The sequence below is a fragment of the Hylobates moloch genome, unplaced genomic scaffold (genome assembly GCF_009828535.3).
Source record: "Hylobates moloch isolate HMO894 unplaced genomic scaffold, HMol_V3 SCAFFOLD_2, whole genome shotgun sequence".
NCBI lineage: Eukaryota > Metazoa > Chordata > Mammalia > Primates > Hylobatidae > Hylobates > Hylobates moloch.
The window spans coordinates 43996180-44022130 of record NW_026652277.1 but is presented as its reverse complement, the minus strand read 5'-3'; the positions used below and the strand labels follow the sequence as shown (position 1 = coordinate 44022130).

Genomic DNA, 25951 nt, shown 5'->3' with positions numbered 1-25951 from the left:
AGGAGAAATAAAATCCTTTTCAGATAAGCAAATGCTGAGGGAATTAGTCACCACCAGGCCTGCCTTACAAGAGCTCCTGAAGGAAGCACTAAATGTAGAAAGGAAAAACTGGTACCAGCCACTGCAAAGCACACAAAAATATAAAGACTAATGACATTATGAAGAAACGGCATCAATTAGTGTGCAAAATAACCAGCTAGCATCATGATGACAGGATCAAATTCACACATAACAGTATTAACCTTAAATGTATATAGGCTAAATGCACCAATTAAAAGATATAGACTGGCAAATTGGATAGAGTCAAGACCCATTGGTGTGCTGTATTCAAGAGACCCATCTAATGTGCAAAGACACACATAGGCTCAAAATAAAGGGATGGAGGAAAATGTATCCAGCAAATGGAAAGTGGAAAAAAGCAGGGGTTGCAATCCTAGTCTCTGACAGAACAGACTTTAAACAAACCAAGATCAAAAAAGACAAAGGGCATTACATAATGGTAAAGGGATCAATTCAACAAGAAGAGCTAACTATCCTAAATATATATACACCCAGTATGGGAGCACCCAGATTCATAAAACAAGTTCTTAGAGACCTACGAAGAGACTTAGACTCCCACACAATAATAGTGGGAGAATTTAACACCCTACTGTCAATGTTAGATCAATGAGACAGACAATTAACAGGGATATTCAGGACTTGAACTGAGCGCTGGATCAAGTGGACCTAATAGATATCTACAGAACTCTCCACCTCAGAACAACAGAGTATACATTCTTGTCAGTGCCACATGGCACTTAACTCTAAAATTGACTGCATAATTGGAAGTAAAACACATCTCAGCAAATGCAAAATAACTGAAATCGTTACAGTCTCTCAGACCATAGTGCAATCAAATTAGAAATCAGAAGTAAGAAACTCACTCAAAACCACACAACTGGCCAGGTGCGATGGCTCACGCCTGTAATCCCAGCACTTTGTGAGGCCGAGGTGGGTGGATTGCCTGAGCTCAGGAGTTCATGACCAGCCTGGGCAAAACAGCGAAACCCCATCTCTACTAAAATACAAAAATTAGCCAGGTGTGGCAGTGTGCGCCTGTAGTCCCAGCTACTCGGGAGGCTGAGGTAGGAGAATTGCTTGAATCTGGGAGGCAGAGGTTGCCAATGGGCTGAGATTGCACCACTACACTCCAGCCTGGGCGGCAGAGTGAGATGCCGTCTCAAAAACGAACAAACAGGCCGGGCGCGGTGGCTCACGCCTGTAATCCCAGCATTTTGGGAGGCCAAGGCAGGTGGATCATGAGGTCGGGAGATGGAGACCATCCTTGCTAACATGATGAAACACCGTCTCTACTAAAAATACAAAAAAATTAGCCGAGCATGATGGTGGACGCCTGTAGTCCCAGCTACTCGGGAGGCTGAGGCGGGAGAATGGCATGAACCCAGGAGGCAGAGCTTGCAGTGAACCGAGATCACGCCACTGCACTCCAGCCTGGGCCACAGAGCGAGACTCTGTCTCCAAACAAACAAAAAGCCACACAACTACATGGAAATTGAACAACCTGCTCCTGAATGACTTCTGGGTAAATAATGAAATTAAGGCAGAAATCAAGAAGTTATTTGAAACCAATGAGAACAAAGAAGCAATGTACCAGAATCTCTGGGACACAGCTAAAGAAAGCAGTGTTAAGAGGGAAATTTATAGCACTAAATGCCCACATCAGAAAGCTAGAAAGATCTCAAATCAACACCCTAACATCACAACTAAACTAGAGAAGCAAGAGCAAACAAATCCAAAAACTAGCAGGAGACAAGAAATAACTAAGATCAGAGCAGAACTGAAGGAGATAGAGACATGAAAAACCCTTCAAAAAAATAATTGAATCCAGGAGCTGGTTTTTTGAAAAAATTAATAAAATAGACCACCAGCTAGACTAATAAAGAAGAAAAGAGAGAAGAATTAAATCGACACAGTAAGAACGATAAAGGGGATATCACCACTGATCCCACAGAAATACAAACTACCATCAGAGAATACTATTAACACCTCCATGCAAATAAACTAGAAAATCTAGAAGAGATGGACAAATTCCTGGACACATATACCCTTCCAAGACTAAAGCAGGAAGAAGTTGAATCCCTGAATAGACCAATAACAAGTTCTGAAATTGAGTTAGTAATAAATACCCTACTAACCAAACAAAGTCCAAGACCAGAGAGATTCACAGCTGAATTCTACTAGAGGTACAAAGAGGAGCTGGTATCATTCCTTCAGAAACTATTCTAAACAATTGAAAAGGAGGGACTCCTCTCTAACTAATTTTATGAGGATAGCATCATCCTGATACCAAAACCTGGCAGAGACACAACAAAAAAAGAAAATTTCAGGCCAATATCCTTGATGAACGTCAGTGTGAAAATCCTCAGTAAAATACTGGCAAACCAAATCCAGCAGCACATCAAAAAGCTTATCCACCATGATCAAGTCAACTTCATCCTGGGATGCAAGGCTGGTTCACCATATGCAAATCAATAAACGTAATCCATCACATAAACAGAACCAATGATAAAACTGCATGATTATCTCAATAGATGCAGAAAAAGCCTTTGATAAAATTCAACATCTCTTCATGTTAAAAACTCTCAATAGACTAGGTATTGATGGAACATATCTCAAAATAATAGGAGCTATTTATGACAAACCCACAGCCAGTATCATACTGAATGGGCAAAAGCTGGAAGCATTCCCTTTGAAAACTGGCATAAGACAAGGATGCCATCTTTCACCACTCCTATTTAACATAGTATTGGAAGTTCTGGTCAGGGCAATCAATCAAGAGAAAGAAATAAAGGGTACTCAAATAAGAAGAGAGGAAGTCAAATTGTCTCTGTTTGCAGACGACATGATACTATATTTAGAAAACCCCATCATCTCAGCCCAAAAACGCCTTAAGCCAATAAGCAACTTGGGCAAAGTCTCAGGGTATAAAATCAATGTGCAAAAATCACAAGCATTCCTATACAACAGCAATGGAAAAGCAGAGAGCCAAATAATGAATGAACTCCCATTCACAGTTGTTACAAAGAGAATAAAATACCTAGGAATACAGCTAACAAGGGACATAAAGGACCTCTTCAAGGAGAACTACAAACCACTTCTCAAGGAAATAAGAGAGGACACAAACAAATGGAAAAACATTCCATCCTCATGGATAGGAAGAATCAGTATCATGAAAATGGTCATACTGCCCAAAGTAATTTATAGATTCAGTGCTATTCCCATCAAACTATCATTAAAATTCTTCACAGATTTAGAAAAAACTACTTTAAAATTCATGTGGAACCAAAAGAGAGCCCACATAGTCAAGGCAATCCTAAGCAGAAAGAGCAAAGCTGGAAGCATCATGTTACCTGACTTCAAACTATACTACAAGGCTATAGTAACCAAAACAGCATGGTACTAGTACCAAAACAGACTTATAGAAAATGGAACAGAATAGAGACCTCAGAAATAACACCACACATCTGCAACCATATGATCTTCAACAAACCTGACAAAAACAAGCAATGGGGAAAGGATTTTCTATTTAATAAATGGTGTTAGGAAAACTGGCTAGCATATACTGTAAACCAAAACTGGACCCCTTCCCTACACCTTATACAAAAATTAACTCAAGATGGATTAAAGACTTAAATGTTAAACTCCAAACCATAAAAACCCTAGAAGAAAACCCAGGCAATACCATTCAGGATATAGGCATGGGCAAGGACTTTATGACAAAAATGCCGAAAGCAATTGCAACAAAAGCCAAAATTGACAAATGGGATCTAATTAAACTAAAGAGCTTCTTTACAGCAAAAGAAACTCATGAGTGAACAGGCAGCCTACAAAACAGAAGAAAATATTTGCACTGTACCCATCTGACAAAGGTCTAATATCTAGAATCTACAAGGAACTTAAACAAATTTACAAGAAAAAAAACCCCATCATAAAGTGGGCAAAGGATATGAACAGACAATTCAATAAGGAAGACATTTTTGCGGCCAACAAACATGAAAAAAAGCTCAACATTGCTGATCATCAGAGAAATGCAGATCAAAACCACAATGAGATACCATCTCATGCCAGTCAGAATGGCGATTATTAAAAAGTTGAGAAACAATAGATGCTGGCAAGGCTATGGAGAAATAGAAACGCTTTTACACTGTTGGTGGGAGTGTAAATTAGTTCAATTATTGTGGAAGACATTGTGGTGATTCCTCAAGGATATAGAACCAGAAATACCATTTGACTCAGCAATCCCATTACTGGGTATATACCCAAAGGAATACAAATCATTCTACTAAAAGACAGATGCACACATATGTTTATTGCAGCACTATTTATGACAGCAAAGACATGGAACCAACCCAAATGCCCATCAATGATAGACTGGAAAAAGAAAATGTGGTACATATACACCATGGAATCCTATGCAGCCATGAAAAGGAATGAGATCATGTCCTTTGTCAGGACATTGATGAAGCTGGAAGCCATCATTCTCAGCAAACTAACACAGGAACAGAAAACCAAACACCACATATTCTCACTCATAAGTGGGAGTTGAACAATGAGAACACATGGACACAGGCAGGGGAACAACACACACTGGAGCCTTTTGGTGGGGAGCGAGGGAAGGGAGAGCATCAGGACAAATAGGTAATACATGTGGGGCTTAAAAAAGTGACTGGTTAATAGGTGCAGCAAACCACCATGGCACATGTATACCTATTTAACAAACCTGCACGTTCTGCACATGTGTCCTGGAACTTAAAGGAGAAAAAATAAATAAATAAGATCAGTTCAGCAGGAAAACATAGGAGTCCCAAATGTGTGTATGCCTAACAACTGAGCTTCAAAATACTTGAAACAAAAACTTACAGAAATAAAAGGAAAAATAGACAAATCTAAAAATTATGTTTGGAGACTTTTTACTCTTTTTTGTGATAAATAGAACTAATAGAACATCATATAGAAGTGCATTGTCAAATGGACTAGATATGATTGATATTTATTGAACATTCTATCCAGCAGCAGAATACACACTTTTTTCAACTGCCTATAGAACGTTCACCAAGATAGACCATATTTTGAGTCATAACACAAACGTGAACAAATTTTAAAGGATTGCAATAATTAAAAGTATGTTCTCTCACTATACTGGAATTCAACTAGAAATTAATAACAGAAAAATAACAAAGTCTTCAAACTCTTAGATTAAAATTAAGCAGCAGCCTTATAAATAATCAATGGGTCAAAGAGGAAGTCTCAAGGGAAATTTAAAAATATTTTGAACTGAAAGAAAATGAAAATATGGTTTATCAAAATTTGTGGGATGTAGCTTAAAGCAGTGCTTAGAGAGAACTTTGTGGCATTAAAAAGCTTATTTAGAAAGAAAAGTATTCAATCAATAATTTAAGCCTTCACTTACAAAATGAGAAAAATATTAAGAGCATAATAAACGGAAGGTAAGTACAAGGAAAGAAATAATGATAAAAGTAGAAAGCAGTGTTATTGAAAATAGAAGAACCGTAGAGAAAATCAATGGAACCAAAAGCTAGCTCTTTGAAAAGATCAATAAAATGATAAACCTTTAGCAAGAGAGTCAAAGAGAACAAAAGAAAACGTAAGTTACCAGTATCAGTGAAACAGAGAATATCATTACCCTGCAGGCCCTGCAGACATTAAAAGCTTTGTAGTGGAATCTGACAACAGTTCTCTCTATATACATTTAACAGCTTGGATCAAATGGACAATTCTTCCAAAACCACAAACTATCAAAACTCAACCAAGATGCAATAGATAATCTAAATAGGTTATCTATAACTATAAAGGATGGAATTCATGGTTTAAAGCCTTAAAAAGAAGTTCCCCTTGACCGGGCACGGTGCTCATGCCTGTAATCCCAGCACTTTGGGAGGCTGAGGTGGGCAGGTCACTTGAGACCAGGCGTTCAAGACCAGGCTGGCCAACATATTGTATTTTTAGTGAAACTCCATCTCTACTAAAAATAAAAAAAATTAAGTTGGGCATGGTGGTGCATGCCTGTAATCTCTGCTACTCGGGAGGCTGAGGCAGGAGAATTACTTGAACCCAGGAGGTGGAGGTTGCAGTGAGCCGAGATCACACCACTGCACTCCAGCCAGGGCAACAGAGTGAGACTCTGTCTCAAAAAAAAAAAAAAAAAAAAAAAATCTCTAGACCTCTAGACTCACGTGGTTTTTCTGCCAAATGTTATCAAGCATTTAGATAAGAAGTGACACTGATGAAATAAAATGTGCTTTAAACAATAGGAAAAACAGTCTAAAGAAGAAACTCACATGGTTATGTGAATTGATACAGAAAACAGAATTTGACATTATGCAGCATCCATTTATGATAAGAACTCTCATGAGGAACACTCTAGAAGTAGAAGGAAACTTTTTCAACCTGATGAAGGACATCTACCAACAAATCTTATAGCTATGTCAAACAGTGTTGAAAGATTGCATTCTTTCAGTTCATTTGGGATGCTATAACAAAAATACCACAAACTTGTTGGCTTATAAAGAACAAACATTTATTCTTACAGTTCTAGAGGCTGGAAACTTTAAGGCCAAGTTGCCAACAGATTTGGTGTCTGCGGAGCACTGTCATCCTCATAGATGGTACCTTTTTAGCTCTATCTTCATACAGTGAAAGGGGCTAGCTAGCCAGCCCTCTGTGGTCTCTTTTATAAGGGCACTAATCTCAACCATTGAGGGCTTTGCCCTCATGACCTTATCACTTCCCAAAAGGCTGCAATACCTAACACCATCACCTTGGGGGTGATTTCAGCATATACATTTTGGGGGATTCAAACATTCAGACCATTGAACATGGCAAGGATGTCCACTCTCACTACTGCTATTCAACATTGTGCTAGAAGTCCTAGCCAGTGTAATAAGGAAAGAATGGGGGCGGGGGGTGTATGGGTGGCAGGGGGAAGCAAACAAATTGGAAAGGAAGAAAAAAAAACCGTCTCTATTCTCAGAAAAAATTATTTCTATTAAAAATTGTAGTGTCTACATTGAAAATTAAAAAACTATTAGTTAAATTTGTATGATTTAAGGTCAATACACAAAAATCTACTATATATATTAACAATATGCAATTGGAAACTGGAATAAAAAATACAATTTATAATAGTTCCAAACAAATAAAATACATAGGTATAACTTTAACAAAACATATATAAGATTTATATGCTGAAAACTACAAAAGTCTGGTAGAAGAAATCCAAGACCTCTGTAACTGGAGAGACATTGTGTTCATGGATTAAGGCCCTTAACATATTATAGTAAATATTTCAGTTCTTCTCAAGTTGACTTTGTAGATTTAACACAATTTCAGCTAAAATTCCAGTAGGATTCTTTTTTTGTAGATACAGACAAGCCAATTATAAAGTTTATATGGGAAGGTAAAGGATCTAGAATACCTGAAGCAATTTTGAAAAATAAGAATAAAGTTGAAGGAATCACCTGATTTTGAGGCTTACTATAGAGGTATAGTAACCCAGGGTATGTGGTACTGACAGAGGTGTAGATGCAGTCCAACAGAACAGAATAAAGCCCAGAAATATATCCACACAAATGTGGTTAACTGACTTTTGATAGAAATGTAAAAGAGATTCCATATAGAAAGGATTTTGTTAGTTGTTTTTAGCAAAGGGTGGTGGAACACTTGGACATTCATACCTTAAAAAAAAGAACCTTGATCTGAATCTCACAGCTTTTTAAAACAGTTAACTCAAAATGAATCACAGATCTCAATGTAAAATGTGAGTCAATAAAGCTTTCAGAAGAGAGCAGAGGAGAAATTCTTCATAACCTGAGATTAGGCAGAGAGTTCTTAGACATGACACCAAAAACATAATCCATAAAGGAAAAAGTTGTTAAGACTTATCTATGAGTGTGTTAAGAGAATGAAAAGACAGTCTACAGGCTGGGAGAAATTATTTGCAAATCACGTATCTGACAAAGGATTTGTATCCAGAATATATTTAAAAAACAACTCAACAATAGTGAAATAAAAATTTAATTTTAAAAATTGGCAAGAAGTTCGAACAGACATTTATCCAAAGAGGATGGATGGCAAATAAGCACATGAAAAGATGTATGACATCTTTAGCCACCAGGGAAATGCAAATTAAAACCGTGATGAAATACCATTATACTTATTAGAATGGGTAAAATTAAATACTGATAATAGCAAGTGTTGGCAAGGATGCAGAGCAACTGGAACTCTCATAATTGCTGGTGTTAATGCAAAATGGGATGGCCATTCTGGAAAATGATTTGGCAGGGTTTTTTTTCTTTTTTTAAAATAAGCATATATTTACCACATAACCTAGCAATCTCACACCTGGGTATTTACTCCAGTGTTAGGAAAACTTATTGTCATACAATAAGCTGCATATGAACGTTCATTGCATCTCTATTTATAATCACTAAAAACTGTCAACAGTGCTCTGTAGTTCATCCATTATAAAGTGGAATACTCCTCACCAATAAAAGGAACAAACTGTTGATACATGCAATGACTTAATTGAACCTCAGAGGCATTATGAGTAAAACAATCCAGTTTCAAAGAGTTAGACACTATATGATTTCATTTACATGACAGTATAAAAAACTCAAAACTATAGTGAGAGAAAACAGATTGTTGGTTGTCAGGGGTTAAGGATGAGGAGAGGATGCAACTATAAGGAATAGCATGAAGAACATTTTTGGGGTGATGGGACTGTTCTGTACCTTGATTGTGTTGGTAGTTACATATGTTTGAATTCATAGACTTATACACCAAAAAAAGGTCATTTATTCTATGATAATTAAAAATTTTTTAAAGCTGACTCTGGTTTCAGTGCCTTGGCTCAGAAACAAGATAGAATATCTCTTAGGGAAATAGCCCAGATACCCCCAAAATGTTTAGACCGAAGTAATTAATTAAGAAAGAAATGGAATATGGCTTTGGAAAAAGACCTTTCAGATACAGAAACAAACAAAATGAGGGAAAGAGAGCTTAGTCATGTTGTGGGAGGCAGGGAGACTCTAGGATGAAAATTAGATACCAGGCCATCTTCTGTGTTGGGAACTGCAGAGGAACTTGGATGTATAATATTTTGTTTTGAGCGGTTTGCCGAGATGCAGTGTATCTCCATTACCCAGACTTTCAGTAAAAGTCTGCCGCACCCCACAGACTGGGTTGATAGTATTTTGGAGAAAAAGCAGTCAAAAGAGCAGAGTATAGCAGCAGGAGGAAAGATGTGCAGGAGGGTAAGAGTTCAGTGGGAACAGGAAATCAAGAGTTAGGGTGAACGTGAGGACTTAGAATGTGCAGAATGGTAGGGTGAAGAGCTGGGTTTCCTGTAGTATGTCTCTGTCTTGTTTTCTACTATTAAAGAAAAGTATAATTGTGGAGTTGACAATTTGCAGAAAAGCAGAAAGGAGACATCTAAGTGGTGAAAGTTTAACCCTCTTTGTACTATCAACTACTTACATTTATTTTATTATAGTTTTGTTAAAAACTTAGTGCCAACTGTTAATCACTAATTTTGTATATACTGTATATAGTAGTCCCTCCTTATCTGCAGGGGATGTGTTCCAAGACCCCCACTAGATACCTGAAACCTTGGATAGTACCTAATTGTATATATACTATGCTTTTTCAATCTGATAACGGGGGCAGCTACTAAGGGACTAACAGGCAGGGAGCATATGTGGCATGGATACGCTGGACAAAGGGATGGTTCATGTCCCAGGCAGAGTGGGACAGTGAGAGATTTCGTCACATGACTCAGAATGGTATGCAATTTAAAACTTATGAGTTGCTTATTTCTGGAAATTTCCGCTTAATATTTTTGCACTGCACTGATCGCAGGTTACTGAAACTCTGGAAAGCAAAACCTCAGATAAGGGGGAACTACTGTCCTTTCTACCCAGATGCTGATATTATTAACTGTAAGCCATTGGATGTGTTTCTCATGTGAACAGACGATGAGGAAAAAGTTAATTTTCCATTATCTATAAGTAGGGTATTCACTTTGTAGGTTACTTTTACCAATTTAAAATCTATCTAATTCTTTTCCAGAGGAAAGACAATATAGCTTAGTTAAGTATAATGGGCTTTGAAGTCAGACAGACCTGGTGTCCATCCCAGTTCCACCAATCATTAGTTGTGAGCCTTGGCCAAATTACATCCTCTTTCTAAGCCGAGGACAACAACCCTGTGCCCTTGCTTCACAGGGTTGTTGCAAGGCTTAAGAATCTGCATCATCCATCTACCCCCTAGACTCATATCATTCTTCTCAGTTACCATTTTATGGTGGTTAAATGACAAATTTACCATTAACTCAAAAACATTAAAAAATTATGATGGGCTCAAGAGCTAAGTAGAACTAACCCTAATAATGCAAGTCCAGCTGAACTGCTGACTTGCTGTAAGCAGCACTCCATGTTGGCCACTCTGCTGCCCTACCTACCATGACTTGTTCAGAACTGGAAACATTACTAAAGAGTTTTAAAAACTTTAAAGTGTTGCTGTGAAAGGTTCAAAGAGAAAGTATACTTTTATCCTCAAAAAATACCAAATGCTTCTTCAGTGTGTTTAGTTATTTTAATGTGTGGGTTGAGGTTCCATCATCTGCAAAATATAGTGTATAGTCTTGACAGAATGAATCAGAAGAGACTGCATGTGAAAATGAATCAGAGGGCACTTCAGCCTGAATGTTCCCAAGTGGGGCAGGGGTGTATTCAGAGAGGGGAGTGAATGAGGCATTCCTCAGCACACTGGGCTGACCTAGGGGGTAGATTCTAGAAGAGGGATTATAGTTCCACAGTGACAGATCTCCAGCCTGAATTAGACGAGCGCAGTTTTCTGGCTAGAAGAAATAGAATAAGTTAGACTTGTGTAACCAGTGGTTTGGTTCTCCATCAACATTTGCATTGCTGAACAGTATTTCTGCCTTTGTGGCTACAGGTTTTATTGTTGTGGTGAGAGTAGCTGGATTTCCTGTTCCCATTGTCCATCTTCTGTAACCTCTACTCACTACTTCCCAACTCAGCCTTGCACCAGGCACAAAGAATAGTCCTTTACCTTGCAAAAATGTAAGGAATGCTATCAAAGGAGCTCAGGTGGGGCTGGTGAGTGATGGGACAGGAATTGCTTTGCCTAGAGATTGACGTGACTGGGAGTCAATGGTCATTGGAATCCAGGGGTTCCCTTTTGAGGCTACTAAGCTGTAGTAAAGACAAGCTCTAGAGAGGGATGCTATTGAGAGACTGAGGGAAAGAAAACGGCAGACAGATCAGAGCGACAGTGTCCTGTCAGGATAGTGGGGAAAATTATTAGTGTTGTGTTAGGCCATATACTAACATTCAGACAGGTAAGGCTGCTAGTCAGTAGCAGGAAGGTTAGGTACCAAGAGACAGACCTCAGTCATGAATAAGGCATCAGGCTAGGTCCCAGGCCTAGAGAACAGAAAAGCCGTCCAAGTCCTGGAATTGGTACAAGGTGGAAATTTGGTTAGAGTGGAGTCTGAGCCACCTGGGCTCCTTTGATAGCGTTCCTTACATTTTTGCAAGGTAAAGATAGGACTGTTCTTTGTGCCTGGTACAAGGCTGAGTTGGGAAGTAAGTAGTGAGCAGAGGTTAAAGAAGATGGACAATGGGAACAATAAGAATTACAGAATCTTTCTGTTTACTATGGTAATTTATCTGGCATGAGCATATTTTCAGTTAAAAATGTTATTGTTTTAAAGGAATATATTTATATTCCTTTAAAGGAATATATTTATGCAAACTGTGTTCAGGTTAAATAACAGTTCCTTGCCTCACCTGTCCTTATCTTGAATCTCACTCCCTATCATTTCAACTCTTTAGCTTTTTTTTTTTTTTTTTGCTGCTTACCTTTATGTTTCTAAATAACATGCTTATAATATTATTTCTTGATTTTTTTTCAATATTGGACATAATCTGGAAACTTCACACTGGCAAAGATTAGAGTTCTGTTGTATTCTCTACCCACCCGTTCCTCTTCCTCACCACCAGACACTCATCCTTCCCCAAAGAGTTAATCTTTTAAATAAAATTTGACAATTATTAACTATGGAAAGTATTTTTGTTTGGTTACTATGATTGCATGTACCATGATTGCATTTCTTTCTTATAAATCATTTAGTTTTTCCTGAAGTTAATGACTTTAATTTTTTTTCCACAGTAACCTCTGTATCTCTAGTAGAATTATAAAACTTATAATGCTCTAAAACTCTTTAAATAGTGTTCTCTTTTTCACCTTGGAGACATCCCTCCACCTTTGCTTTGTAGGCATGCTACATAGCTGTCTGGAAAGGTTCTTCACCTCCTTCCTGTCTGTGTAAGATTCCTGGTTCCTAAATCCTGAGTTCTTTGTTTTGGAGGCATATCTTCCAGTAGCTTTCTGAGAAAAACAGTATGGGAGGTGAAATATTTTGAGAGCTTTACACGCTCCAGAACTGCCCATTTGCTCCCCTTGCCTCACATTCATTCACAGTTGGTGTATTGAATTCTTGATTGGATGTTACTTTCGTTCAGAATTGTGAGGGCATCCCTCCATTGTCTTACAGTTTTCGGTGTTGCTTCTGAGAAGTATGATGCCATTCTGATCCCTGTTCTATTGTGTATAAACATGTTCTTTTCTAGAAACTTTTAGACTCTTTCTTGTTATTCTGAAATTTCAAGATGAAGGGTTCTACAGTAGGTATTTTGTTGGTCATTATTCTGGGCACTTAATAGATCCTTTCAGCGTGAAATTTTCTTGTGATTCTTTTTTTTGAAATATTTATATCTTATGTATTCTCCATTCTCTTTTTGGATGTTGGATCTCTTGGAACAATCCTCCAATTTCTTACCTTTTTTCCCCTTCTGATTTTCTCTTTGCTTTTTTCTTCTATTTCCTAGAAAATCTCTTCATTTCTAACTTTCAATCCTGCTTTTGAAGGTTTTTTTTTTTTTTAATTTATGCTGCCACATTTTTGGTTTCCAAGATATTTCTGTTGGTTTGTTTTTTTGAATAATACTTTCCTATAGCACTCTCTTTCTAGTTCATGAGTGGAAATATCTTCTTTGATTTCTCAAAAGACTTTTAAGAAACTTTGCTCCCTGCATGATCTGTTTTTTCAGAGTTCATTTCGTTTTGTTTATGTTGCTCTTTGCCTTTCATGTTTAAGTTTTCCTCACACATAGGGTGATCCTTGTCTGGCCTTTTACATTTAAGGGTGAGGTGCTAAAATGTGAGTGGAGCTGTGTGTGTATGGGTGATTCTTATTGACTGATGGGAAGCTAGACATTTCATTGAGGGATGCACAAATGTCACTATCTGTGGGTCTTGTCTTTTGGGCCAGTTTTCTCAGGGCGAGATCCTTCTGTTTCCTGGCTGAACACATACAAGACTGTGTTCCAGAACTGAGGGGAGAAAGTTGTTTAGAATTCTGGGTGTGTTTGTGTGTGGGGGGAGAGGGTCTCATTGTTCCAGGCAGAGTTTCAGTCACTCCTGCTACTTTTAGGAATACGTTTCATTTCCACTCAACATTTAGGCCTCTTGGGTGGAACGTCTCCAAATAATACAGGCTTCTCCCTGGAGAGAGAAGCACCAGGCACATGGCTGTATAGGTTCAGGGAACATCTGGGAGGTGTGTGCTACTATAGTTATGTGTGTTACCCTGGGTCTCCAAATGTAAATTGATAGAGTTTAGAAATATGTGAAATTTATAATCTCTATAAATATTCAGATTAAGTGGTTCTTGTTAAAAAATAAAACCTCCCAGGAAGATAATCCTGTGTAATGGTAGCAGTATTCTTGTTTCTGGGTTGTACATTTTGCTCCTCCAATTTGTCTCTTTCAGAACAAATCGGAGCTCTGGCAGATCAGCATATCATTCATGTGGCATGTGGCGAGTCCCACAGTCTGGCCCTCAGTGACCGAGGCCAGCTGTTTTCTTGGGGTGCAGGGAGTGATGGTCAGCTAGGACTCATGACTACTGAGGATTCTGTGGCAGTGCCCAGGTAAGAAGGTTTTCAAATGTCAGTCGTTTTAAATGCTATTTCCTGCTGTTGATTTGTTAGACTCCTTGTTTTTCTTCTGTTTTCCGTTTAATTGCTATTTCCTTTGCACCACTCCTGTGCCTTATACTATTAAAACACTTGTCACAAAAGTTGCAATTATTTATAGAAGTGTCTGTCTCCGTTTCAAAAATGTGAGTCGGTTGGGAACTGTACTTTATTTATTCTAGTAGCCTGGTTGCTTGCGGAGTGCCTGGCAGTCGATAAATGTTTGAATAAAAAAGACATCTTTCACATCGTAGGCTTATTAACCTTCAACTGAAAATTGCAAGTCTGAATTACTCGATTAAGTACTTTAAAATAGAATCACAAAGCTGACCTGTTACTCTGATAGGCCAATCTTAAGCATTACAAACAGCTAAAATACCAGATATACATAGATTCTTTAATGCAAAAATATTAATACAGTAGGCTTTGAGTCTCTTAAAGATTTACTTAAATCTAAACCCTAGATGATTTAGCTAAGTATCTAATAGTTGCCACTAAGAGAACATCCCAAATATTGAAGTTACTTTCAAATGGACTTTTTAGTGGTGGTGTCTCAGTTTGTTGAAGGTTCTTAATGATCAAAGAGCTGCCATTTTATTTCCTTTATTTAATTCTTACTCCTTTGTGCTACAAATGTTCCACATACCACTACTGTAGTACACATTCTTTGTAATTGTTTGTTTAATATCTGTTTTTACTACAAAGATGTGAGCTATTAATGGCAGGATAATTGGATGATTTATTTTAGTATCACCATTGCTAGGAGTGCCTGTCACATACATTGCTGAGTACAAATTTAATAAATGGCCTCTCCTCATCTGCCTAATTATCATCCCCTTTAAAGAACAGCATATTCTTCTTCCTCTTCTTTTTTGCCCTTCTAAGATTTTTGTCTCCTTAATCAAAAGTTGTGTTAAATAAGAGGACCATGGAGGTAAGAGTGATTTGATTCAGTTCCTGATTTAGGACAGGTAATGTCTTAGATTCATTTCTTCCAAAAATTAATTTAATTTTGTGGGGAGAGGAAGAGAGGCAGTAAGAAAAAAGAAGTGCTAGATGTTATGTTGTGTGTAATATTAGGGAAAATGTTTATAACATTAATGGCAAAAATATTTGTTGATGACCAAAACACAATTAAGGTTTTTAACGGCATTTCGTTTTTAAAAATGAAGTAATCTGTGCTACAGTAGTAGCTTAATAGTCACTATTCATGTTCAAATTATGGATGACTTCCAAGACTTTGATTTGTATATAGTTTTCTATTATAAGTTAATTGAAATAAATTCATTAATTTATACCTTTGTATTGTGGAAAGTAACATAGCTTTGATGTCAAACAAGCCTTGGATTTCAATACTGGCTCTTTTACTTGTAAGGTGAATGACCTTGGGCAGGTTAACTTTTCTAAGCCTCAGTTTCCTAACTTAAAAATGGAATTACTTACTGTGTACCTTACAGAGTTATGGGGAGGATAGAAGGAGACAAGTAGGTAAAATACAGTATGTGCTTGCACTGTATGGACCCCCTCTTCCCCACCTCAAGGGTACAATTTCTCTATTATCTTTGTTCTTCTGACCTGCTTCTTGTCTACAACTGATTGTGACAAGAGTAATGGTGATGGGGAATTTGAGTGTAAACTTGATAGGAAAAAGGGTTGTTGGTGTATAGCAATCTGAGAAACATTGGTCTCATAGGCGGTAATGCATGTTTCAATTTTAGAAAATAGTGCTGTTCTACAAACTATTGATTAACACAACTTGGGTGAATATCCAGGGAATTAGTCTAAGTGAAAAAAGCCAGTCCCAAAAGATTACCTACTGTATGATTTCATTTATATAGCATTTTTAAAATAACAACATTTTCGAAATGGAGGATAGACTAGTGGTTGCCAGAAGTTAGGAACAGGGGAAGGGGAGGAGTGGTTATAAAAGTTTAATATGAGGAATTCTCATGGTGTTGGAACTGTTTGGTATCATGACTGTGGCAGAGTGGATACACTTACACGATAAAATTAATACCCAGAAATGAGTACAAGTAAAACTGGAGAAATATGAATATGATTGGTAAATTGGATTAATGTTAATATCCGGGTTATAATATTATACACAGTTTTGCAAAATGTTATCATTAGGGGAAACTGGACAAAGTGTAAAGGGATCTCTCTATATTATTTCTTATAATTGCACATGAATCTGCAGTTATAAGAATAAAAAAAGTTCATTTATATTTGGTACTAAATGTGTTTGTGAACTGTATTTTAAATTTTTATATCTGAGAAAATAAAACATGAACAAAAGCATTATCTAAGTGTTGATCTAAATAATCCTCTATCCTCTCCCCTAAAGGATATCTATCTTCAAAGATACCCCTCTTCCAAGGGGTATACATCTGACCCCTTAGCTTCCAGGGCACAATACACTTGCGGAAGATGAACATGACAACTTGTCAACTATTAAAATAGAGAGCAGGAGGTATTCCCAGGGTGCCCAACTTTCTTGGGTAGTGCCAAGCACTTTAACTGGAATTTTTCATTTAATTCTCGCCACAACTCTATGAAATAGGTGCTGTTCTCTCTCTTTCACATGAACAAGCAGGGGAGTAAGATTTGAAAAGAAATCATGTGACCCTCCTCTTTACTATCCCAGGAAGTTTGGGTTTGGGAGGCATGGCCCTTATTATTTTTTTTAATTGTGGTAAAATACACATAACATAATATTTACCATCTTAACTATTTTTAAATGTGTAGCTCAGTAGTGTTAAATATGTTCACATTGTTGTATAACCAATCCCTAGAACTTTCTTTTTTCTTGCCTTTTTTTTTTCTTTTTGGAGACAGGGTCTCACTCTGTAGTCCAGGCTAGAGTGTGGTGGTGTGATCACAGCTCACTGCCTCAAACTCCTGGACTCAGATGATCCTACCACCTCAGACTTGCAAGTAGCTAGGAATGCAGGCGCATGGCACCACACCCAGCTGATTTTGATAGTTTTTGTAGAAACGGGGTCTTGATTTGTTGCCTAGGCTGATCTTGAATTCCTGGCTTCAAGTGATTCTCCCACCTTGGCCTCCCAAAGTGGTGAGATTACAGTGATGAGCCACCGTGCCCGGCCTCTAGAACTTTTTTATCTTGCAAAATCAATTTCTATGAATTTGACTACAGTAGGTACTTCATATAAGTGGAATCATACAGTTTCAGCTTTTTGTGATGGGCTCATTTCATTTAGCATAATGTCCTCTAGGTTCATCCATGTTAAAGCATGTGTCAGAACTTCCTTCCCTTTTAAGGCTGATTAATATTCTGTTGTGTGTATGTACCATATTGTATGTATATACCCAGAAGTGAAATTGACATTTCACTTATTTTGGATGGTGGCATTGCTGTTATTTTGAAAGCCACATAGACACCAGCCATATTCTTAGGATCTTTCTTCTGCAGCTCTTTCCATTTGGCCCTGAATTGAAGAAGACAAGGTGAGAAATGACGGAGGATTGTGGCAATGGGTCTAAATGCAAAAGTGTTTTTTTGTTGTTGTTGTTTTAAACAGTAACTACCTAAGAGACAGGAGGCTGATGAAAGACCTAATAGAATTATATCACGTAAGATTATATATTTGATTTTAAAAAGACTTTTTTTGGAGGGGGGTGGGGGACAGAGTCTTGCTTTGTTGCTCAGGCAGGAGTGCAGTGGTGCGATCTCGGCTCACTGCAACCTCTGCCTCCCAGGTTTAAGCAATTCTGCTGCCTCAGCCTCCCGAGTAGCTGGGATTACAGGCATGTGCCACAACGCCCGGCTAATTTTTTTTGTATTTTTAGTAGAGATGGGATTTCACCATATTGGCCAGGCTAGTCTCGAACTCCTGACCTCAGGTGATAAGCCCACCTCGGCCTCCCAAAGTGCTGAGATTACAAGTGTGAGCCACTGTGCCTGGCCTTAAAAAGACTTTTAGGCAAGATGATGTTATTTATTACTGATATTTAATAGGGAATATTTCTGATAATTGTGTTTGTGCATGAATATCTATCTGAAAAAGAAAGCCTTTTCTGTTTTAGGTTAATACAAAAGCTGAACCAGCAAACAATATTACAAGTTTCCTGTGGCAACTGGCATTGCTTGGCTCTTGCGGCTGGTAAAGTAACATTAAACATATGCTAATGCTGTGTTAATTTTGAAAACATTTCTCTTTGTCTTTTTGTGTGATATTATCTAACTCAAAACTTTGAATTAACTGGTTAGGGTCTATGCATTGCTGTTGGACAGTGACAATTCTCAGATGGGCTTTGCATAGCTCATCCTTTTCTCAGGGTGTGGATGATGAAGTAGGTGGTCATCATTGCTGCTCCAACTTTCACAGGGGAAGATGAGCAGGGGGCAGGACCATACCTAGGTGTTCTGAGCTTGGAGAAGATTGATTTTTCTTAGCGACAGCCAACTCTCAAGCTACATTCCACTATCAAGCTCCCAAATGAATGAAAAAGAAGGAGTTGGAGAAACCTAAATAAATCTCCACTTCTGTGTCCTCCTGCTTGATTATCTGCAGAGTAGACGAAGTGGTCATAGCTGGATCTCCCGAAGTCTTGAGTCTCATAGTCTTAGTGTGGTCAGAAGTAGTGTGATCTTGCTTAAGCCTGGTAATTGGCCTGTTCGAGATTGAATTTACTTATACATTTAATATTTTCTGTGTATAAATTTTAACAGCCTTTGAAGGGCAGTAAGACTCAGCTTACCTCTCTGTTATATCACTTGGGAGTTTTGGTTTTGGCAGTCTGACAGCATGAAGTATCTCTATTCCTTTGCTCTTGGGTGGGTTTGGTGTTGGGGGGCAACTGGCAAATGACCCTAATAACTAGATTATTTTTGTGTGTGGAGCTTGTATCATTTTATGGTAATACCAGTTATCCTGTTATTTCAGATGGCCAGTTCTTCACCTGGGGAAAGAACAGCCATGGGCAGCTTGGCTTAGGGAAGGAGTTCCCCTCCCAAGCCAGCCCGCAGAGGGTGAGGTCCCTGGAGGGGATCCCACTGGCTCAGGTTGCTGCCGGAGGGGCTCACAGCTTTGCCCTGTCTCTCTCAGGAGCTGTTTTTGGCTGGGGGATGAATAATGCAGGGCAGCTAGGGCTCAGTGATGAAAAAGGTAGGTAAACCCTTCATATGTATGTATTTAGTTTAAAAGCACATTCATTTAACACATGCTTCTTGAGGATCTGCTATGTGCTAGCCCCATGTGAGATACTAAGGGAGCAGCAGTGAACAAAATACAGAACATCCTCGTCTTAGTGGAGACTGTATTCTAGTGAGTGGAGGTGCAACAAAACCAGTAAATACACAGGGTTTGAGAGTGCAGCTTCCTGCTTTACATAAGGTGGTGAGGAAGGGCCCCTCTGATAAGAAAATGTTTGAGCAGAACCTGTAGGAAATCGGGTGGGAGATGGGACATGTAGATGTCTGGGTGAAAAACGTTCCTATCAGAGAGAACTGGGTGTGCAAAGGTGCTCATGTGGGAAGAGATGTAGTTGGAGAGAAGGGGAAGAGTAGCACAGCTGCAGGTCAGAGAGGTCGTGTAGACCCAGTTATGCAGGGCCCTGAGGGGCAGGGTGAGGATTTAACTGGTTTTCTCAGTGAGAGGGGAAGACCCTGAGGGTTTGGAGGAGAGGCGTGATCCACTTTGGCTTTGGCTGTAGTGGGTCAAGGGCGAAGCTGGAAGACCAGCCTGGAGGTTGTGGGAGTAAAGTCAGATTTTAAACGTATTTTGAAGATGAGGCCAGTTGGTTTTGTTCATTGTTGGATGTGTGGTTTGAAATAAAGGAACTGCTGGAAGGGCAAAATGACTGTTTCTGAAATGGGGAAAACTGTGTGTAGTAAAGTGAGCTGGAGAGTGGGCAGGGTTGGAGAGTGTAGGGAAACCATGAGGTAGGTTTTAGGTAAATTAAAACTGAGAAGTCTGTTGGATATCCAAGTACAGATGCAGGCAGGAAACTGAACATGCGTCAGGAATCCAAAATTCATGCCAAGATAGTTGTGTGTATTTCATCTCAAAGGCAAATGGTAGTGATACTCTGATATTTAATTTATTCTAGATCGAGAATCTCCATGCCATGTAAAGCTCTTACGCACGCAAAAAGTTGTCTATATTAGTTGTGGAGAAGAACACACAGCAGTTCTCACAAAGGTAAGGAGCTCAGAGTATTCTACTTTGGTGCTGGGGATAAGATGGGTGATTAGAATTGCTTGATTATGTTAGTGTAGTGATGGTGTGTGATTACAGTATTGTGGCTTGAAATTGAATGCTCTCTTTTATTTGGGTTTGTTGTTTTCCAAAGGAATAGAAAAAGACTACTTTTTTATATGTCTGTGTTATCCTCTTTTGTAATCTTGTAGATTTTATATATAAATATAATGTAGATTATATATATAATGTAGATTTTATATAAAATGTAGATTATATATATAAAATGTAGATTATATATATAAATATAATGTATATATATTTATATATATAAAATGTAGATTTAAATATATATAAATCTACATTATATATATATATTTATATATATATAAATTCCTTGGTTCTTTATGGAACAAAGATAGCACTTTGTTATTTTTATTTGTTATTTTATATATATATTATATATTACATATAATATATATAAAATGATGTCCTATGTTCCTTTAAAACAAGTCATTTAAATATATAAAAAAGAAACAGCAATTTAATGTTTTAAAATAATTGTGTTTCTTTTGCTTCTAAATACATTCTAGAGAGAATGAAAATGTATTTTTATATTGAATAAATATTATTCTAGGTTCACTTTGATAAAATGCCTTAACATTTATTTAAATACAGCTGTTAAAAAAACAGCTTACTTACCAAGGAATTTGTAGAGCACTTAATTTCTTACACGTGAATGATCATGTAAAATCATCTCATTTAGCCTAGCTCCTTGTTTCTCCTTTTTTAAAATTTTGCTTCCTAACACATCATTGTACTTTTAAACAATTTTAAAAATTTACAGAAGGCACACATTCCTTTGAGTAGTGCTATCTTTGTTCCATAAAGATGCAGTCTGAAAGTCCCTTTTTAGTATTTTTCTATTTAATGTACATCCTTACAAAGTGATTTTGGCCAAGTGTCAAGTGAATGTAGTGCTCTTGTGCACATTGTGATAGGCATTTTGTATACAGGTTTTAGAGGTGTACCCTTAAAGATACAGTGAAGTCCTATGGTGTTTGTTCCTTGTTAGAGTGGAGGTGTGTTTACCTTTGGCGCTGGTTCCTGTGGGCAACTTGGACATGACTCCATGAATGATGAGGTTAATCCTAGAAGAGTTCTAGAGCTGATGGGCAGTGAAGTAACTCAGATTGCTTGTGGCAGGTGAGTGCTCCTCAAAGCTTCCTTGTATTCGCTAGGACCCAGAAATTGGTCTTATCTTTGTAGTGATGAAGAATGTGATTATACCTAGTCACCGTCATTTTAAGAGATCTTAACTGCATGCATGCCTATGGTGAAATGTGGAGAAAGACCTTGGTAGAGTGTGGCAAGGAAGGGTTTTAGATAAGCAGAGCAACTCGGAGACATTAGGCTTCTTTTGGGATAAAGAGTAGCAGGATGTGGGGAAGGGATAAAGAAAGGAAAAGTGAGAGAGTCCCAAATAACTTCTTGGAAATTTTTGCCTGAGTCTACCCTGCTTCTCTCCGTTCATCTTAGAGGCCACATGCAGCAGATCATTCAGCTCTTTCCTGACTTGCCACCCTTCTCATGATCTAGAGTGTTAGAGAAGGATAGTATAATGGAGAGCAGCCGCTGCAAGAAGAGTCATGTGTTAACATGGGGACGGCTCTATAGGAGTACCCTGTGCTGTGCACATGTGGAAGCTAAAAGTCAGAGTCAGAGTGTACATCCACATTAGTAGAAACTATGCTGATGAGTTAAATTATTTTTTCACAGACAACATACCCTAGCCTTCGTGCCTTCTTCCGGACTCATCTATGCATTTGGTTGTGGAGCAAGAGGTCAATTAGGAACTGGGCACACTTGTAATGTTAAGTGCCCATCTCCTGTCAAGGGTTACTGGGCTGCCCACAGTGGCCAGCTTTCAGCCCGAGCTGGTAAGAATGACTGTCTCTGGAATTTAATGGTATTTTAAGTGATGAAAACAGTTGTTTACAGAATACGTATCTGTTACTTACTTTGAGGTCTTTTGGAGGGAATGAAGATAAGGTATTTTTTAACATCAATTAATAACTTCAATACTTACTATGCATGAAGCTGTATAGTTGAGATCCTAGAGAATAAATAAATCAGGAAATACTGTTGTGTTAGGCCGTTCTTGCATTGCTATAAAGAGCACCTGAGACAGAGTGATTTATGAAGAAAAGAGTTTTAATTGGCTCACAGTTCTGCAGGCCCTACATGGAGCATGATGCAGCCATCTGCTAGGCTTCTGGGGAGGCCTCGGGAATCTTACAGTTATGGCAGAAGGCGAAGAAGGAGCAGACACTTCACATGGCAGAAGCAGGAGCAAGAGAAAGAGTGGAGGGGAGGTGCCATACATTTTACACCACCAGATCTCATGTGAACTCAGAAAAAAGCTCACTTATCACCAAGGGGATGGCCCAAGCCATTCATGAGGGATCCGCCCACATGATCTAAACACATCCCACCATGGCCCACCTCCAACACTGGGGATTACTGCAGTTCAACGTGAGTTTTGACCAGAACATACATTCAAACTATACCAGTTATTTTGTTTCCACAGACCTTGGTGGTAGTGGTGTATACATTTTATTGTTGTTGCTAATAATGAGAGTTCACACGTGCTGAATGTTTAATGACGTTTCATTACTATGCAAAGCTCTCAAAATAACCTAAGAACTAGTTAGTGGTTGTTATCCCCATGTTAGAGATAAGGGAACAAAGTCTTAAGGAGGTCAAGTAATTTGCCCAAGATCACATAGATTCTGGAGGCAAGATTTAAACCCAGGTCATTCTAAATCCTGTGTACTATGTTACCTCTACTTTGCTGTTGGTGTTTTGGTATATAACATGATGTGATTTCTTTTTATGCCATTTATTTTTCTTCCCTTAAAAAATAAATAGCAGTCTTGGTTTCATTGGAAATCAAAGTAAGGCAGTCATTAATATTGAATGACTGCTTCACCTTGAAATAATAAGTCTGAGGCTGAAATGGAGCTAGAGAATCATTAAAAGGAAGTGTAATTTAATAATTAATTTTGATTTTGAAGTCGATAAAGTGACACCCTTATGCCTTGATCAGGAATTTGTTTGAAACAGTAACCATCATAAGTTTTAGTACTGGATTATAAGAAACTCAAGGACACAGACAAACTCTTTTCCTTTTTGTAAAGCTAGCATACTGCACAGGACCTGGCATGAACTTGTCACTCAGGAGACATTTTTGGAATGAATATATGAGCATCTGAAATGTAGTGCAACTTAAAATATAAATAAAAAGATTTTGTTTGGGTGATGTTCCCAAAAGCAAAAGAATGGCTTTGTGTCCTCTTCTGTGTAATTTGTAAATTCTTTTCTCCAAGACATTGTACTCAGATGTGGAATACATTTATTTAGGAAGTTTACCAACTCAAGTGTTTTTTGGTTATTTTGAAGCCACAAATTTTTGAAGTTGAATTATAACCTGACTTCCGTGGTCCTAAATTTGTGCTTGGATGTTTGCCAAAATGATTTTATAACATAAGCAGGTAAATGTCAATTATGTAAATGACATGGTTTTAGGAACCCTCTTGGTAATGTGGGAGCACAGAGGAAGGCATGGAGGAGTATTGTGGTTAGAGGAAGTTTGAGCTGTGCCTCGAAGGATGATTTGGAGTTAGCCAGGTGTAGAGGACTGTGAGGGAGTTGGTGTGAGCACCACCAAGGTGCAGTTCCAGAAGCACATTCAGGTTATGCTCTCGGTGGGCACATTCATGGAGAATCCCGTGTGCCAGGGGCAGCAGAGGGAGGAGGCACCGAGATGTGAAATACTGTGGTGTATTAGAAATAAAGGCAACGTGGTAGTAGGAGAGTGTCACCGTGGATACAGTGTGATGGGAGGTAAAGCAGGGAGCAGGAAATGGAGGTCCTTCCACGGCAAGATTCGTCCCGAAGGGGCGTGGGCCCACCACACTCACATGCTGAATTATTTGTTACCATAAAGAGTAGTGCCCATTTCAGATTTCAGGTCAGTGGCATGACAGAGTTAGAATGAAAAAGAGAAACGAGGTCAGGATTCGCTGGCAGTTGGGGAGGGGCAGAAGAAGAGTTAGAGTGGAGGATACTATTTTATATGTTTATTTTTAATTGAAGTAGAAACAGTCCTAGGCAGTGAGCCAGGGGAGATTTCTTACTTGTGACACAATTAAAATGGATAGGTACCCACTCTGAAGCATATTCTGCAACAGTAGAAAAGGGGATCGAGGAGAAACTTCAATTAATGAAAAATATGCTTTCGGAATTTTTTTTTGACAGATCGCTTTAAATATCATATCGTTAAGCAGATCTTCTCTGGAGGAGACCAAACTTTTGTACTTTGCTCCAAATACGAGGTAAAATTTTTCTTGTGACTCTTATTTCCAGGTAGGAATAATAGTGAACCAATATTTATTTTAACAAGTAATTACAACATAAAGAGCAATGTTACTCTTTGTTTCTACCAATCCTATGTTATTTCTAAAATAAGCAAACTAAATCTGGAAGAAGTTGTCTCCATTTGGCTCCCTTGAAGTGCCAACAATTCTCCTGGTATTATGGAGTTCTAATTTACAATTTGAAATTATTTATTTATATTTGTACTTGTTCCAGAAACACTGTAAAGGATGCCTAGGGAGTTTGTGCTTACTTTGGCATTATTTGGTTTTCCATTTCTTCCCTGTTAAGTGGCAACAAATGCTAGGTATTTGACAACTTGGTGGGTTTGTTTGATGTGATTGAGTATATATACGTATGTAAGAGATACGACAGTTTTCAGATGTATTTTTATTATTTGTAATCTGCTCATGACATGACACCAAAATTTCCCTCCCATTGTCTCCTGCATCACTGTAGTGGATAAAGACAGTGTGACATTGTCTTTCTGCTTGAAGGTAGAGTGTGGATCCAGGTTTCTGTGACAGGGCTGGAATTCCTTCCACTCTTCGTTGCTGGAGGAATTCAGTCTGAAAAAACTCCACAGATTTGTTGTCAGTGCTGCACTCCTTCCCCTCCCCCCCCTCCTCTCCTCTCCCTCTTCCCCTCCCCTCTCTCCCTCTTCCCTCCCTCCCTCTCCCCTCCCTCTCTCTCCCCTCCCTCCCTCCTCCCCCCTCTCTCCTCCTCCCTCCCTCCTCCCTCCTCCCTCCCCTCCCTCTCTCCTCCCCCCCCTCTTCTCCCCTCCCTCTCCCTCTCCCTTCTCCCCTCTCCCCTCCGCTCCCCTCCCCTCCCCTCTCCTCTCCTCTTCTCTCCTCTTCTCCTTCCCCACCCTTCCTGCTTTTATTCAGCAAACATTTCAACAGGACCAGCTCTGAGTGGTGCATGGATCCTTATACTCTCCTGGAGGAGCAAGGGAATGGGCTGTTAGTGATGAAAAAGGAGTCAGAATTGACTGGGAAGAAAATGAGCAACTGTGGAAACCAGGGGCTCTTTCCGTCTTGGAAACTTTCTCTATTAGTGTGATACTTAGCTATCTTTAAGTACACAAAGTTTTTGTCTAGTCACTCTGATTCTATGATTTGGTTGGAAAAGGTCCTGGTGGAGCCCGAGGCTGTAGGCTGGACAGCTGAAGCTGATGATTAGCTATTTTCCAGGTCAGGTGCCTGAAGAAGG

At 38.6% G+C, this 25951-nt stretch overlaps 1 protein-coding gene across 5 annotated transcripts in view; it reads left to right on the top strand.

Moving 5' to 3' along the window:
• The window catches only part of HERC3 (HECT and RLD domain containing E3 ubiquitin protein ligase 3), a 143218-nt gene that overhangs the window by 44349 nt on the left and 72918 nt on the right, over positions 1-25951 (top strand). For all 5 annotated transcript variants that reach the window (XM_058432943.1, XM_032140652.2, XM_058432949.1 and 2 more), the window contains 7 exons: positions 13937-14096; positions 18189-18265; positions 19049-19270; positions 20214-20305; positions 21378-21508; positions 22082-22242; positions 24623-24699. In XM_058432943.1, coding sequence (XP_058288926.1) covers positions 13937-14096; positions 18189-18265; positions 19049-19270; positions 20214-20305; positions 21378-21508; positions 22082-22242; positions 24623-24699 — 920 coding nt within the window. The remainder of the gene's footprint in view (positions 1-13936; positions 14097-18188; positions 18266-19048; positions 19271-20213; positions 20306-21377; positions 21509-22081; positions 22243-24622; positions 24700-25951) is intronic.